Below are 16,569 nucleotides of genomic sequence, written 5' to 3'. Positions count from 1 at the left end.
GTTATACATAAATCAATCTAAGTAGATATATCCATCATTGTTTTTTGGATACGACTTGATTGATTCTTAGATATTGATCTTTTTAATCATCCAAGTACTCTCACACATAATTAGGTTCATGGACTTGGTTCTATAAACATTCTAATTGTAAGAGAAAGAGATATAAGCTCTTCATATAATTCCTTGATTGAGATTCATTAAGTTGAACTCTAGGCATTGTATTCGAGTTTAGTCCATATAGGTTGCCTAAGAAAAATTTGGTGGTGCATTTTGGTATCCCGTGTTTTTAATTGGTATCAGAGCAGGTAAACCCGTTTAATACCTAATAAGTCTGTGTTTGAAGCAATCTGACTAAATGGACATGAGTGTAATCTCGATAAAAGTACCGCCAGCCTTTGATGGTACAAATTACTTATGGTGGAAAAAAATTTATGCGTTCCTTTCTTCAAGTCTGTGATTTTGAGACATAGAAACTTGTGGTTATAGGATACAATCCCCCGACAGTTGTTAGAGACAGAAACACTGTTGGGAAAGAATTAACACAATATAGCAAAACCGAGATAGGTACTGCAAAGCATAATTCTGACGGGTTAAATACTATTATTCAGTCCATAAGCCAAGATCTTCAACACCTTGTGACTTCGTGCGCTAGGTCTAAAGATGCTTGAGATATCTTAGATACCGTATTCGAATGAGATACCACAGAGAAAGAAGCTAGGCTTCAAATCTTAAATTCTGACTGGGAGAATATTTGCATGTCTGATGAAGAATCGTTTGATGAGTTTAATCAAAAAGTGTCTGGGATTGTTAACGCATCTTATGCATTAAGGAAAACTACTCCCCAAAAGGACATTTTGATAAAAATTCTTTGGTCTTTACCAGTTTCTCTCTAAAAGAGTTTTCAACTGTACAAGAGAATCACTTTTCCAAAACAAAGAAATACTTCTAATCCTAGCTTCTTTAACCAAACAATGTGCTACTTCATTTGTGTCTCTTGAAACATGAACACAGACCCGACTACTAAAACTTCCTAACAGTTCCTTCCAATCCATAATAATTGGGTTATTAATTCATCTAAGAGATCCTAGATTGCCATTTAGACAATCTCCCTCCAAATGCAACTTTTGAATGTTGTTCTTTTCGCCCATTTTATTGCACCCAAGCTGTAATAGCCTCTCTATATTCTTCGCTTTCAGCCACTCCCGGGATGCACTATGCTCCTCCTGCATCATCAATCAAAATTAGGCCAGATCCGGTAGTGGTTATGTAAGGCGAGCCACCAGGCTAAGGCTACCATCAACACAAACTTAGACTATTCTTTACTTATCGAGTTTGCTTAGAGGGTGATAATAAGCAAATTTGATGATTTGCTTAACTATAATCATTGCCTAGCTTCACACTAAGTTGTAAAGAAAGAACCATTGCCTCACTTGTGATAATATTTAAATGGGAAATGGAAAGTGACATAGGGCAAAATGCCAAAGGCAAAAAACCCTATAGAAGAAAATGAAAAAGAAAGGTGGAAATAAAAAGGGAACTGAAAAATATCTAGCGAAACAGACAAGTGGGCAGTGGAAAAGCCATGGAAACCAAAAAAACCAGCAGACACCAATAAAAAACCGAAAATATAAAAGGAAAGGCCAAGAGAAATCGAAATAAATATCAAACTGGTAGTATCTCCTTGATATTTTTCTGATCTGATCTTCACTTACTTTCTATCTGACGTGTCCATATCAAAGATATTTCCCAACTTCCATTGGCCACAGAATTATCAGTCGCGGCACTTCTTCCCTCCATTCTTTCTCTCTGTAATTTCCCTTCTCTGCTTTTCTCCATTGTCCGTACAATAATGGAGCCAAGGATAATCGCAGCAGGAAAAGGATCATCAACATCATCGAAGCAAATTGATCAAGGTTTAGCTGTAGTTAATCTCAACTTAAATGAGGAAGAATTAAGCAACAGCAGAGAATTAGTAGTTGTAGTTGAAGAACAAGTGATTCGTTGGGAAAAGTTTCTGCCTCGGAGATTTCTTAGGGTTTTACTTGTCGAGAATGATGATTCAACACGCCATATTGTTACTGCTCTTCTCAGGAAATGTAACTACCAAGGTATGTTAATCCTCTTCGTTTCTTGATTTTGACTCTGGAAATTTATGCTTTGCTAAATATCGTGGATCGTGAGTTCATATATGATTTTAGTAAAAAGATTGTGTCAAATTGAAAAAATTGAATTTCTTAGTGTTGGTCTGTAAACTGAATGCTTCAAGTACATGTACGAATAAGAGCATTCATTAGGAAAGTATAGGCCAAAATTTTGGTTCCAGTGGTAGTATAGGTCTTAGGTTAGTTAGTGTCTAGAGGTAACATAAGGCAAATGAGGGACTGAGATCCTAAAAACAACCAGATGTGTGAGCCATAGGACCTACACTTCATAGTTTGAGTTTTTAATTTGGTGGAGGACCATAAAACCATTTACAAGGTGTAGATTAAAGATCTGGTAGTGAGGAATGATGCCCAGGATTTCAATAGAACTATTTCATGGCCTTGTATGTGCTTTAGCCTTTAGTTTAATGCCCAACCTTACAATTTGGACTCTACATAACTGCAAGAGGTACCACAAGTAATTGAAAGATTGAGATCTTAAACAAGAAGTGTGTGAGGCTAATTGGCAGTTAGGATATGTTCAGGTGCTTTGTTGATTGTTTAGTCAAATGTGAAAATTATTCCTAACTATAGTGCTGTTTTACCCTTACTTATCTCCTGTTTCGTGTTCAATAGTTGCTGCAGTTGCAGATGGACTAAAGGCTTGGGCTTTGTTAAAGAAGAAACCCTACAATTTTGATCTTGTTCTAACAGAAGTAGTGATGCCTTCAATTTCTGGAATTGGTCTACTTTCTAAGATAATGAACAATAACATATGCAAAAGCATCCCCGTTATCAGTAAGTTAAAGATGTGGAATTGTTAAGACACACTTTTATTGTATTGGTAACTTAGTACCTCTCTTATAGAGTTCCTTTTGATGTCTATTAGTGATGTCTTCGCACGATTCCATCGGAATCGTGTTTAAGTGCATGCTGAAGGGTGCCGCTGACTTTCTTGTGAAGCCAATTAGGAAAAATGAGTTGAGAAATTTGTGGCAACATGTTTGGAGAAAGTATTGTGTATGTTGCTTCCCTAAACTTTATTTATCAACAAAGTTTGATTAACTGAAGTCATTCTAATATTTAATATTCTGAACTGTCCAAAACATTCAGCAGTCTGGCAGCAGTGGAGATGGATCTGAAAATGGAAAACCCCATAAAACAAAAATGGAGACTGATTCAGACAATGAAGTGGCAAGTAACCACGGAAGTGAAAATGCTGGCATTAGATCCAAGGCTGACGATAGTTCAGATAGAGGAAGCCGTACTCAAGTGAGCATCAGATTATGGTTATTATATTTGTTCAAGTGTGGATATTTTGTCACATCATTTCCCCGAAGCACTCTCCTTTCTACAAGTGATCAGCATTCATAGTCCTATTACTGACTGAATCTTCCTTTCCATCACTTCCCAACTTAATGTTGCGGAACACTTTTTTCATAGTTCACGGTCTAATGCTGTTTTAGCGGTATTCAGGCATACTATGTCACTAATTTGTTTGTTTACAAAATTAAATGATGGACTTTAAGATTCGACTGTTTTTGTTGTGTGTGTATGGGCAGAGTTCTTGTAGGAAATCAGAGATGGAAATTGAAAGTGCACAAAAGCTAGGAAAGTCTATTCCAGAAGCTGAAAACATAATCTGTTGCGAGGAAACTAACCCTGAATTAGGAAAACATGACTTCATTATGGCCACAGTGTCAGCATCAACTCCTGAGAAGGCAAAGGGGAAAGGTATTTGCTTTCTGCCGGTCTTATTTCTGGTTTGTACATGGTCGGAGGATCATGAATTATATGCTATAACTTGTTCTCGCAGAGACCGTGGTTGAAAAGGAGATTAAGATAACTTTATCCATCCATGATGTCGTTTCTACTGAGAAGGTTTGGGTGAAGACTGCTGTTTGTAATGGATCATTACACTGGGGAGAAGGCCCAGATTCTCTGAGAAGCGAAAAGAATGAAGTTACTGACTCCAAACATCTAGATCAAAATGATGGAACCAACAAACTTCCGAAAGAGATAATACAATTTCTTGGCACAGCACTTGCTACACATTGTAGTGATGAAGCATTGGAAACTAGTAATCAACGAGAGGATATCTTGTGTTCATCTGCAAAAGCTTCTGATAGAAAGAGGACAGCATACAATTCTGTTTCCTCGGACTTGTTGGAGCTCTCTTTGAGAAGACCACAGCTAAACAAGGAAGAGGAAGTCCTCCAGACAAAGCATGTCCTAAATCACTCCATTGCATCCGCATTTTCAAGGTTTATATACTGCCCTCTTTTCTTCATTTGTATCCTAAATTTAATCAGCATAACAAGAGCATTGTTTAGTTTGCAAGTTGGTGAACGTGGTTTACGTGTATTTGCTCCCTCGATATTCTATACTTCTATAATTCACTCATATGAGATTGTCATACGAAGACGCATAACTAAGATAAATTTTCTCAAGAAACACTACCTTCTGTATAATTTGTAGGTACAGAAATCAAAGGAATCACTTCTCTTGTCCAAGAACTGGATCTTCATCAGCCACTAAAATTGATGAAGGTGGTGATCTTCATCATGACATTCTTGAAAAAGCTGGTAACGGAAGGGGAGTTCCTTTGTCGCATATTGAAACTGCATCACTTGGAAGAGAAACTCCTATGAACTGCCAGTTCTCATCTGGTTGTGACAAAGAAGTTGAAGAAAATTCAGGATCCGTTCGCTCAAAGGAAACCGCATGTTTAGGTATTTCTTCTAGTAAGGAAGTTTCTGCTCACCCTCAACTTGAGGTAATACAATTTCCTATTCCTGTTGGAGCGATCCCTTTCCACAGTACGGTTGCTGGCTTTGGTACTATGATGCAACCAATTTTCTGTCCCGACCATTCTATACCTCATTTTGGTCAGAAGGACGTATGTGCAACTCCTGACCCATTCTCCCACAAAAACACTCAATCTGTAAATAACATCTTAAATTGGAGTTCTCGTCAGTATCTCGGAAATCACCATTCAGATCGTTTGACGCAAGGCACGGAAGCACAAAGGACTCATACTGAACCAGCATATCCAAGACCAAGAGTAGTAGCACATCTTCCTGGTGAACAGCTCGACCTAGGTGGTAACTGTAATTTTTCTATCACCGTAGGCAGTGGAAGCAATGGCGCATCTGAGGAAATAAGTGTGCCTGGCAACAATGGAACTGCTCCAGAGACTGGAAATGAAGATAAATATATCAGCTCTAATGGGAAAGGTTTGGACCCTAATCGTTCTAGGCGTGAGGCTGCACTGACCAAATTCCGGTTAAAAAGAAAAGACCGATGTTTTGAGAAAAAGGTAATGAAGAGGCTATCTGCTATCTTGGCCACTAGACACAATTTTTTATGGAAAATTCGATGTGTTGTTTTTGTGGCTGGACCATGTTACTTTCGCCAATCTGAAGAACTTCACACCATTTAAACTGAATATGGTCTAAATTTTATTTGCAGGTAAGATATCAGAATAGGAAAAAGCTTGCAGAGCAACGACCACGAATTAAAGGGCAATTCGTGCGTCAACCAGTTGGTGACCAACCACTATAGCAGCAAGGGAAGAAGTTCGAGTTATGATATTTAACAGATCATACATTTTTAGCCATGATACATATTTCAAAGGTATCAAACGAGGCCTGCCCAGCTTCTTTGGCTGCAGAAACAAGTAGCTTCCGGAGAGCACCTTTCATAGAAGGGGGCATAGTTCCCAGTCCCACTGATTAATGTACTATTTCTAATTCCTAAAATGCCTGGTAATGCAACAATTCCTCCTATTTTCCTAGTTCAGAAAAGGAAGATTTTCTTAGGCATGATTAACATCCCTATGATAATCTTGATTTTTCCTTGTGAACGTTGGTTCATGTATACGAGGCAGGTATATTGATTATTGGTGGTTGTCGTGGAGCTTAACTACCCCGAATAATGACAAGAAAACTTTACAAAGCACTGCAGGAGGAAGATCCATTACTGTGTTAGTTGAGGTTTACCCCTTTATTTTGAAAGGGAAGGTATGCTGGAGACCACGCATATGGTTAGTTTCCTTTTTTCCTGTTAGGGATCATGTGCTACCTACTGTTGCTCCGAAGAATGTTCTTAGGTCCAACATTCATTGATAGCTTTTAGGTGAGCAATTAAATTCCTATTATTTGTTTGTTGTATCAGACAACTACTCTGATAACAGAACTTGTGTCTCACATGTCATGGAGTCTCAACTTCATTCTGGTTTCCTGATTATCTAATTGGAGATGGATGATTGTAGATTCTTTTTCTTACTTTATAGTGCTACACACTCCTTTTCCGGGTTGAATTGTATGGTTGGGTAAGAATAAACACAAGAGGTTGTGACACCCTTGTACAATTAAAAAGAGAAAAAGTGCACTTACCTCTATCATCTTTCTACCTCTACAGATAAACTTATGAACAGAAAGATAATGCAATCAAACGAAATGAACAATTCTTGGATCGTAATACCCTGAGATAAACTGTGTAGGGAGTAAAACAGTAATTGATGTTTGCCAGAACCTGACTGGAAACCTGTGGGAGCTCTTAAAAATAATTACATGAACTGAAATATGGGGGATCTTTAAGATCACTGCTTTCTTGAAAATCAGCATAACATTAAACAAAAATGAGATGATACCAAATGGTTTTACAAAACTTTCATGCTTTTGGCGGCAAATTGGATTTATTTCAAACTGTATCTTCACTATATACAATCAATATAAGAGGAAAAGGAAAAGAATAAGAGAGGAAGGCAAATCAGTGGGAGGTTTATATGTTCAGAATTCAATTGGAGTTTGAATAAGGTGATGACAGAGAGGTTGAAACTTTTGAGAAATTGTGGACTAGGATACAAGAGAAGAGTCAAAGAGAAACTCACAGCTAGGATGTTTTTTATCTTAAGCATTGCGTCCGACATCATCTGTCATCATTCCTTTGAGACTCTTTGCCAACCAAATTGCTGTCTCCCGCGGAGAGATCTTTTCCTTTCCAAATGGCTTTAACACAATAGATAGTTCCTCTAACCTGTTCTGCTGCAAAAGATCCGCGGATAATTCCAACAACCCTTCCAGTGCATCTGCCCTCTGCCTAAAAGACTTCACATCAAGTATTTCTTTTACTGGAGTTTCCTCTTCCTTGGAACTAACTATGTTAGCCTCGGAAGAACTGGATATTTCTGGTTCAGAGAAATCAAGTTTTTGAATGGGAAGGTTGTTGTTCCTCACATCCATTTCCCTTAATCCGGATCCATCTGAATAGTTTGATTTTGGTGTCATAGATTCTGAGCCACTGGAAGTTCTCATGGCTACAGATGTTGCCGTGTTTCTCATCTCCACATCATCCCTAACCACATTTAGCAACTTTCCCATATCCATATTCTGACCCCCCATTTCCACTGTTTCCATCATTGGTGGCTCACTACCGACGCGGAAACTACTATGGCGTATGACATGTATGACATCATCAAAGGCTGGTGGTAGGTGCGTAGGTGTCGGTTTGTCGGTGATTGGGCTCGTCATGACGAGTGCCTTCTCCATCTGCAAATTCCTTGGGTTAGGTGTAACCGGTGGTGTTATTTCTGTTATGGATGACAGAAGCTCTTTTACAGTAAACTTATCATCACCGCTAGGCGTCGAAGGGATGTTTCTTTGTGGTGGAATATCAGAGTTACTATTACAAGTGTTGAACTGATCCTCGTCATACGGTGCAGAAGTGAGGATTGGCTGAGGATTCATATCAGTCCTGCTACTGGGTCTGCTTTCAGGGATATCGTCTTTACAGATATACTCTTGCTCGGAACTCGTGAAGTAAGGTTCTGGGCCTGAACTTGAAGTCACTTCGTCGTTGCTGGTTGTACTCTTCTGAAGATCCAGAACTGCCTCAGATGTTTCAACAGAGTACGCTAGAGATGCATAATTACAGTCTTGGTTTTCAGTTGACTGATCAGATGACCTGGTTGAGTGTAGATATGAAGGAAATGAGGAATCGGACGGTGGACGAGAATCAGAACTTTCAGGGCGGGAGAGTCTTTCTTTCGGACCTATCAAGTCTGACAAACTGGAGTTGTTCTGTTCCTTCAACTTAATTAACGGTTCTGCTGTCTCGTTGCAGGGCTCATAACCTTGAATTGACCTCGATGATGATGCTGAGTTACTGCTTTCCGTTCTTATAGCAATACATGCCCCAGATGAATTCTTTTCCGACTCCCGCATGATCTCTCTTGAAGTATGCTTATGACCATTGGTCACCAAGTTCGATGTCCTTTCAGATTCTTGCGTATCACTTGAGGTTGGCCTTGTGCAATTGTTCACTGGGCTTGCAGAGTCAGACACAGCAGGTCTCTGCCCTGGAAATGATGGTCGCCTAACTAGACTGGGAGGCGAAGGTCGTTGCTTTGGCTTACTAGGAACTCCATCTTCTAGAATTTGTTTTGCTGAACCAGAAGGTGATGTTCCATCATATCTAGCTTTATTTTTTGGAGAATGCTCGAATACAGGTGACTGAAAACAAATAGTGAATAAAAATGGTAAGCTTCTTCTCCTTTTTTTGTTTATACTAATAAACTAAAAGCAGAACAGCTTCACATTATTACCTGGTGCTTTATAGGACTTGGTCCTTGGACACGTCTTGCAGAATCACTGTTGGTTTTAGCTGGTATCACCATAATAGCTGTTTCCGTGTTGGATTTCAAAGCAGAGGCTGCGGTGTTGGATTTTGGAATAATCTTAGGAGATGATTCTATGCTAGGTTTCTGACTGGCTCCAACCTTTAATTTGTTGCTCCTTAAGGGAGAACTACTCTCTCTAATTCGTCCCTCTTCTTTTAGAGCCATCATTATATTTTTGATGGTCTTCGGTTGCTTAGATTCAGCTCTTGGTCTAGGATCCTCGTGAAGCTCCATCCCATACTGTTCATCTATTTTGCCAGTGGACAGGTTGGTGATATGCTCATTAGCCATGGGCTGATCAGAATCAACTTCATTTTCGCAATTAAAAGCCATATCTGAGTTGCTTCTATCACCAGAGACTAAACTCTCTTTATCACTGCCAGAACTGTTACTGCTCTGGCTTTCAACCATTTGTTTCTGAGCACGTCTCACATTAGAAACTGGCTTTTCAGGAGATAGCTTAGCCTTATGCATTGTGGACTGGCGGTACTGGTCAACATAAGGCTGCAAATATGGATGCCTCAGTATCTGGGATGCCTGACCATGTGATAAACCTGAACTGTTAGAGTAAGGTATTACTGGTTAAAAAAAAGAACATCCACATGCTTCTTTAGAAACTTACGTTTGGTCGATGCTCTGGGTTCTTCCTTAGCATGCTTTTGATGAGTGTTTTCCTGCACAGTGTGGCATTTTGCAAGGTATCAATTTATTACCCCAACAGCAGCATGCGCAACAAAAATACATTTTGGTAATGGAACTAAAAACTTATGTACTTCTAGTGAAGGCACACTATGGCTTACAAGGAAGAGGAATAACAAGGAGGTAGAGGACCCATGGAGGAGCGATTTATCTTGCTTATTAATCCTGCCATGTCCTGCAACCAGATATATAAAACCAACCACATGAGTGAACGAACACTTCATGAAATTCAAAGTAAGTGCAATAGCCGAGGACTATGTATAAAATATTCTGGACAGGTAGGAATTCAGACAATGCATAATAAACCTCAAGCAGAATTAAGGATCTGTAACATGAAACTTCTCTGCAAATGTTTTTTCTTGTTTGAACATTTCTGCAAATGTCATATGATATGAAGAATGACATGATTCATAATGCAGAAAACATGTTTCACGTCCCAATCCTACTGCTACGGTTTCAAGTGGCAACTAACAACCAAAGCTTACAAAAGGTAAATTGTGGAAGAAGTCTTACAAAAGCTTTAAATGCAGGGCGGTGAGCTGCCATCTCGTAAATACAGCACCCTGTTCATCGAAAATATTTAACTTCTATACAGAAAATGAAACCATGAGCCTTGCAGAAGGATCAATAAGATTATACCTAGAGACCAGATATCTGATTTAAAGCCGTAAGGAATATCGGCTAGCAGTTCCGGGCACATATAATTGGGCGTCCCGACCACCTAACCAGAAAAGAAACAATGGAACTTTAACCCAACAAATCGTTAAATATAGATATAGACATTTCATCAATCTAAACAATTGATTTACCAACCACCAGCAACTTTAGGCCAAATAAGTACATGCATACTAATAACACCCAGGGCATCTCCCAAAACCCTATAGCACTTGTAAGCGATTAAATCTTTCACTGGAATACTGTATTTTCTAGAGGTGGTTTTAAGAGACTTAGCAGATGCTCGAAATGTTAAAACCTCACGACTTTCAAGTGCTCAGAAACAAAAAACATTGCTAAATGATGACAAAAACATTGTTCATCTCAGAAACAAAACAACAAATTTTGTTTATGACCTTATAAATAGGCTGACTATGATTTTTATAATACACAAATAACTTGACAACTTTCACAGGGATTTCCAAACTACTCCAGGGAGCAAACAAACACAAGATAATAGTAAATATAGGTTGATATCTCCTTCTAAATACTACATCAAACCTTCTAACACCAAAAATCATCCTTTTAAACTAATGGTAAAATGGAAAACATCGTATAGCAACTTCACACAACTAACTTACGGAAGAAGTCAAATCATCAGCCTTCAGAGTTTTAGCAAGTCCAAAATCCCCTGAGAACAACCAAAGTAAACATGGTTACTAAACAACGATAATAACATAATAACTACTTCATCAGGTTAGCAGATAGTCCATTTTAGTGAGCTAAAACATCAAAATCAAACCTACCAAGACGTACATCCTGGTCTTTTCCGGTAAGAAAGATATTGGAACACTGCCAAAACATTGTGAAATAGAGTCAGGCTAGTATCTCAGGAAGCGCACAAGAAATCCAGTAGTGTTTAACAATTCTTACAAACCTTTAAATCTCTGTGTAGAACATAATTTGAATGCAAATATTCAACTGCTAATAGCAATTGCGTGAACCACTTCAAGAGTTTCTGCACAACATAATTTACTTCATCAAGAGACGATACAAAATTATACTGTATAAAATTTCCAGCGAAATGAACGAAGTTATCAGTCACCACACCTCCTCAGGGAAAAATGCGCCGTTCAATTTTTTCATCAATTCAGCCCTAAGACCAGGAAATCCAAGAAAAAATTTAGTATTTACAAAAGATTGCATTCCTTCATAACCAATAGACTAACACAGTTGTTGGGAACTTACATGTCTCCGCCTTCGCAGTATCCAGTGACTATGCATACATAACAACCCTATGATGAAATTTTCAATTCAGAAACTAAAATCGATAAATTAAAGAGATCGAATTGAGAAAAGTTAAATGATCATGTCACCTTCTCCACCCAGGCTTCCTTAAATTCGACAATGTACGGGTGTTGAATTCGGGCAATGAGAGCCATCTACATTTCAAATTTTCCAAAATGTAAGACAAAACTGATAACTAGTGGACAAAACTAAAACCAAGATCCAACTTGTTAATTTACCTCTTGATGAGCTGATCTTCTGCATCGGTCGGTTTGTCGTGCAAGCCTGATTTTCTTCAACACATATCTGAAAATTACAACAAAAATAAGAGTCAATGAAAGAACTGACAAATTTTTTAAAAGAAAGAAGAAGAAAAAAAACACACTTACTTTTTCCTCTCCACCTTGTGATTTACAAGAATCGCAGCTCCGAAAGCTCCACGACCGATCTGCTCCATAAGCTCGTAATGATCCATATGTGACTCCATGAATCCACTCTTTCAAAAAAAAACCAAGAAATTTAAATTTCCTGATAAAAACTTAATTCCTTAACGATTTCCACAGCCCCTCCTTTTTACACCATCTCCGGTGAGAAATACCAATACTCTCTAACTTGAATCCATTTCGGAGAAATCCATTTAGATGCCTAACTTATTAAACAACGAAATTATAGTTATTCGTTTCCTTGGATCTTCACTTACTCCACTGTATTCCCTTAGATCATTGAATAAATTAATCTTAATCCAAGATCTCTTACTTGATAAATACTTCAAAATTTCGATCCCGAAACAGAATTTCTTCTCAAATGTTTCAAGTCAATCGATTAACAGAAAGAAAAATGATTGCCGAAGAAGATAATTTAGTTTTTGCGGAAAGATAAAGAGCTGAATTTTCCAAGTTTTTGTCTGCCTGCCTTTCTCCTTTTCTGATTTCCTTTCTTTTACTTTTCGTTGTTGTTGTTGTTGTTGTTGGGTATGTGAAAGTATATTTATCTATAGAACGTAAAGTTAATAAATGAAATTAACTTCATAAAAGAGATAGAGAGAAAGTGTTGAGAATTGAATGCGTTTAATGCAATCAATCTTCTTCTTGATCGTTTCTACTTCTTCTTCTTCTTGTGCTGTCTTCACTCCACAAGTCTACTGGAGAAAATATAGAGAGAGAATGAATGAGATTATATTTTTCATCTCTACTTAATTTGTTTGTATGTAGAAATCAGAAATGCTGAGCATTAATGGAGCTGCTGGCTCATGGCCATGCTCCATCTTACGCCGACACTACCAGCTGTAGACAAAACATAATTTTCCATGTTGTTCGTACAAGTTATTTCTCCCCCTCTATCTCCTCTTGATCTCCCACTCCCCTACCTACATATAAATCTTGATTCCATGTTTCGCTGCTAGACAGGGGGAGGGAGAGTAAGTCTGACTCGAGTCTCAGTTACTATATCGCTTGACTTCCCCACTTGGATATAGACATTTGGATATGCAAGGGCACCGGCACAGTGATATGAGGTAAGTTTCCAATCGGGGACTTTCTAATTCCAAGCATTCAAGTCTTACATATGTGTCCCTGTTATACACAGCTATCTACCTCGACAGAATTGAAATACAAGTGAAAACACGAGGGAAGTCAAGTCAGACTCGAAGATTTTTATCAGAATAGACAAGTCGTGAATCAGTTTTAGACAACTCACTTATAATGTAGGACTCACGACGGCATAATGTATCACCGAATAAGAATATTATTGGCCGTTAGACTGGTCAAAGCCCGGGAATATAACACAGCTAATAAGAGATTATTAGTTGACTAATTATTAGAGTGTCGGTAATCTCATCATCATGATGATCTGATTATATATAGATATACAGGAAAATGGATATGAGAATCGTGGGACAAAAGATACTGCCACTGTTAGCTACTTGCAAAGTGTTGCTTAGTGACATATATAATATTTGTGGTAAAGATTTCTATAGAAGTAAGTGCAGATTTGCACATTGCACAGCATATATATATATATATGTTTATCCTTTTCATTTTTGTTTTCTTCTTTGGTATCCACAGTTCACCACGTGCTTGCATTTGTTTTAACTGGAATCACATATTCATCCCAACATGCGTACCGGACAGCTCTGATTTGTTCCATGTTTTATAGTATTTCTGTTACTCGATTCGTATATTCAGAATAAAAAAAAATGTCAATTGATAAGACATATGTATATGCAGATTAATTAGGGTATACCTAATGAGATAAAAGTTGGGTCATTTTGAAGTAAAAGAAACCACCCCTTAACCATGTATTTTCTAAATGGCTAACATATCCTTGTTTGATTAACACTAAAAAAATCCGATTAGCTTAATTAATTGAGTTTAGATTGATTAATTGAGTAGATTAAAACTTCTCAAATTATGAATTTGATTATGGAATTTTGTTTTTGATTGAACTTATTTGGGAAGATTTTTGATGAAAAAAATTTTGTTTTGAGAAAATCTTTTGTAACGGAAATGAAAGCACACTACCCAAACACTTCTAAAAAGGGGATTGCAAAGCTGTTGTATGAAATCATTCTCAAAATTAGATCAGAAATCAACACTTTCAGTTCTGAAAGTATGAAAAGTCGACGAATGAATACCATGCCGACTATATTTAGCCAGCAAGGTAGATGAATGAAGATGATGCCGACTAACTTTGGCCGGCAGGGTATTCAAATGAAGACAATGCCGACTTTATTTTTTTGACACACAGGAGACGACTAATATAGTCGGCAGGGTCCACAAAAAAAAAACCGACGACTGTTGAAAAATACCCTGCCTGTTGTATTAGTCGGCAAGGTCTTCAAAAAATACCATGCCGACTGTTGAAAAAATTTACAGTCGCCATGGCTATTATGAAAAGTCGGCAAGATATGCATGTTACGACCTTGCCGACTAAAGACACATAAATCATAATTTTCGATTTTTAACCTAATATAATAACCAAATCACACAACACAATGATGGGTTTGAGTTTAGACATTGCTTAGAGTCTTCTTTTCGCAGGTAGAATCAACCATTTTTTTTGAAAATCAATGTTCAAGATTTTTGGTTGATGGAAGAAATGGAAGAAGATGAAGTGGAAGAGCAGAGAGATTAGGAAAGATTAAGAATTTTTTAATTTTTAATTTTAGAATTTAATTTTAAGTTAATTAGTTCAAGGATATTAAAGTAAAATCACCAATTTTGACCACCCCTTAGCAAGAGTTTAAATTTGAGTATACCCCAATCTAGCCTGGATATTTTATAGCACTTCTAGTATTTGTACTTTGAGTGAAAACTAACCTTTCTCTCCCCATAAAATAGGAGTTTTGAATCTGGAGAGGCCTCTGAGGCTCTGAGCTAGACCTAGCTAAGCATCCAATTCCATCTTTTGGATTTTGATAAAAGTGCCGTATTATTTATGACGTATGAGCCTCCATGAAGAGAATAATTGGACGGCCATTGTTCCTTAAAGTCTGAGCTGGTCAAATCATTTTTTCCTCATGGTATAGTTAAGGAAATGATCAGAAGGACCACATTTTTATTAGCGACTCGACTCCCCTGCATTCGCAGCAAACCCACAATGCTTGTTAACGTGACCTAGAAGATATTTGGTGGTCCGAATTGCTTAAGTGCCAATGAACAATCTTGAACATTATGCCCTTTGAAAAAGACAACAATAATACTAATTAAAGTTAAACACAAAGTTAAAAAGGGATTAGGGGAATATTTTGAGTAAAGCAAGGTATCAAAGTTAGAGACAGGATAAGTATGTTACTGTTACACTGTTTGCGATTTTATCTCAACGGATGACAGTTAATAACCACCTCCTTCTGCAGTGCAGCACCACGTTAGGTGTACATCGGATCCATCTCAATAATATACAGGAGATGTTATTCTCATTAGATCTTACTACGTATATATATTTGAGTGCCAGTTGGCAGTCAGCGGAGTGTGTTATTTTATGAGTCTGTAACTAACATAACCTAGCTGCAATGCCTACGAATAATAGATGGTTTCGTTCGTTTTTAGTGGTCCACCAATTACAGCTCGGTGGTTAAACTGTTTTAAGAAATGATTGGCAGAGATATTCAAATTTTCTTTCATAGAACAATGCATCTGATCTCAACTCTTGATTAAATAATATAATCTCTTGGATCAGCACTGTAAGGGTAATTACTATCATGGTGTCCCTTTGGGGACATTTGATAAAATTGGAACAATACACACAAGATTAGCATGGGAATTACTATCATGGTGTGTTGTGTGTGTGATGTATCATATCTGTATTTGTATCCGTTGATATATCTGTATTTTGTCTCACTAATAAATAACCTATATTATCAAATAAAGGAATATTTCTAAGACTATCTTTTTAATTGATTATTGTTAATATAAGAAATATGTACAATTTCATAATCATATATATATTTTTACATAAGTATTTTAAAGTATTTTTCTACGGTATAAGGTTTACGAATATCTATGGTATAGTTTTAGATAACATTTATTTCTAAATTGTACTAATTACTATCCACAATAAGAATATAATTATAAAAGAATACTTTTATCTCCTCCTTACCTTAATAATTTTGCACACTCGAACTGGGTCACCTATTAAAGAACGGAGGAAACATCATATATGTATCAGTTGATATATCAATTAAGATCCTTAGTTAACTTTTACTCCTGGATATTAGTTATGTTATCTATCCCTTCGGGCAGTATAATTGATGTATCGACCGACTGCCAATATGTATTGGTGGGCTTTTGCCTAAGGCGAAAATTGTAAATCTTACGTCTTCTGACCTAGTATCAAAAGTATCAAACTTCGGGTATTTTCATTCTGCAAAGAATTTTAGGAATACGTTGAAATTATATTAGTTGTTTATACCTATCTCTCTGCATATGTATATCTATATATATGTACTTCACCCGGCTGAACTCAGAACATATGCATATGTGTGCAGCTGTATTTATCGTATATTCGCACACGTATGAAGTTATTAGAATAATATCGGTGCATACTAAAAAGACGACGGTACCCAAATATACCACAATCTTAAGCTTTTCCACCTATAAGTCCTCTTAC

General features: G+C 37.3%; 2 protein-coding genes across 4 annotated transcripts; one reads left to right on the top strand and one right to left on the bottom strand.

The window, feature by feature from the left end:
* The first annotated feature begins 1,649 nt into the window (after nucleotides 1–1,649).
* On the top strand, nucleotides 1,650–6,462 carry LOC113321011 (two-component response regulator-like PRR95). Of its 3 annotated transcripts, XR_003346417.1 has the most exons (9): nucleotides 1,651–2,108; nucleotides 2,778–2,939; nucleotides 3,031–3,161; nucleotides 3,255–3,413; nucleotides 3,704–3,875; nucleotides 3,958–4,405; nucleotides 4,620–5,460; nucleotides 5,613–5,908; nucleotides 6,031–6,462. XR_003346417.1 is itself a non-coding variant. In XM_026568889.1 (8 exons), the coding sequence occupies exons 1-8, from the start codon at nucleotides 1,850–1,852 to the stop codon at nucleotides 5,703–5,705; spliced, it is 2,262 nt and encodes a 753-aa protein (XP_026424674.1). In that variant the 5' UTR covers nucleotides 1,650–1,849; the 3' UTR covers nucleotides 5,706–6,462. The 3 variants fall into 3 exon arrangements, 2 of the variants coding, with proteins under 2 accessions (XP_026424674.1, XP_026424673.1); XM_026568889.1 differs by having other exon boundaries at nucleotides 1,650–2,108; nucleotides 3,258–3,413; nucleotides 5,613–6,462; XM_026568888.1 differs by having other exon boundaries at nucleotides 5,613–6,462.
* A 266-nt stretch (nucleotides 6,463–6,728) lies between these two features.
* On the bottom strand, nucleotides 6,729–12,790 carry LOC113321010 (serine/threonine-protein kinase Nek5-like). The gene is made up of 14 exons (XM_026568887.1): nucleotides 11,853–12,790; nucleotides 11,703–11,769; nucleotides 11,553–11,618; nucleotides 11,425–11,471; nucleotides 11,287–11,332; nucleotides 11,114–11,194; nucleotides 10,983–11,028; nucleotides 10,818–10,867; nucleotides 10,162–10,243; nucleotides 10,036–10,085; nucleotides 9,624–9,697; nucleotides 9,446–9,497; nucleotides 8,749–9,360; nucleotides 6,729–8,656 (listed from the first exon to the last, which is right to left on the bottom strand). The coding sequence occupies exons 1-14, from the start codon at nucleotides 11,948–11,950 to the stop codon at nucleotides 7,055–7,057; spliced, it is 2,973 nt and encodes a 990-aa protein (XP_026424672.1). The 5' UTR covers nucleotides 11,951–12,790; the 3' UTR covers nucleotides 6,729–7,054.
* Between the last annotated feature and the right edge of the window lie 3,779 nt (nucleotides 12,791–16,569).

The sequence above is a fragment of the Papaver somniferum genome, chromosome 11, assembly GCF_003573695.1.
Source record: "Papaver somniferum cultivar HN1 chromosome 11, ASM357369v1, whole genome shotgun sequence".
In the NCBI taxonomy this organism is placed as follows: Eukaryota; Viridiplantae; Streptophyta; class Magnoliopsida; order Ranunculales; family Papaveraceae; genus Papaver; species Papaver somniferum.
Note: the sequence above shows the minus strand (reverse complement) of the source record. Positions and strands in the feature narration are given on the sequence as shown.

Excerpts from the sequence above, each read along its gene's own strand:
- LOC113321010 (XM_026568887.1), bottom strand. The coding sequence starts at position 11,950 with ATGGAGTCACATATGGATCATTACGAGCTTATGGAGCAGATCGGTCGT. Across the intron at positions 11,472-11,552 it reads AGGAAGCCTGGGTGGAGAAG|GGTTGTTATGTATGCATAGT; the intron begins GTGACATGATCA and ends ATTTCATCATAG. Across the intron at positions 9,361-9,445 it reads ACCCAGAGCATCGACCAAAC|GCATCCCAGATACTGAGGCA; the intron begins GTAAGTTTCTAA and ends TCACATGGTCAG.
- LOC113321011 (XM_026568888.1), top strand. The coding sequence starts at position 1,850 with ATGGAGCCAAGGATAATCGCAGCAGGAAAAGGATCATCAACATCATCG. Across the intron at positions 2,109-2,777 it reads CAGGAAATGTAACTACCAAG|TTGCTGCAGTTGCAGATGGA; the intron begins GTATGTTAATCC and ends CGTGTTCAATAG. Across the intron at positions 5,461-5,612 it reads ACCGATGTTTTGAGAAAAAG|GTAAGATATCAGAATAGGAA; the intron begins GTAATGAAGAGG and ends TTTTATTTGCAG.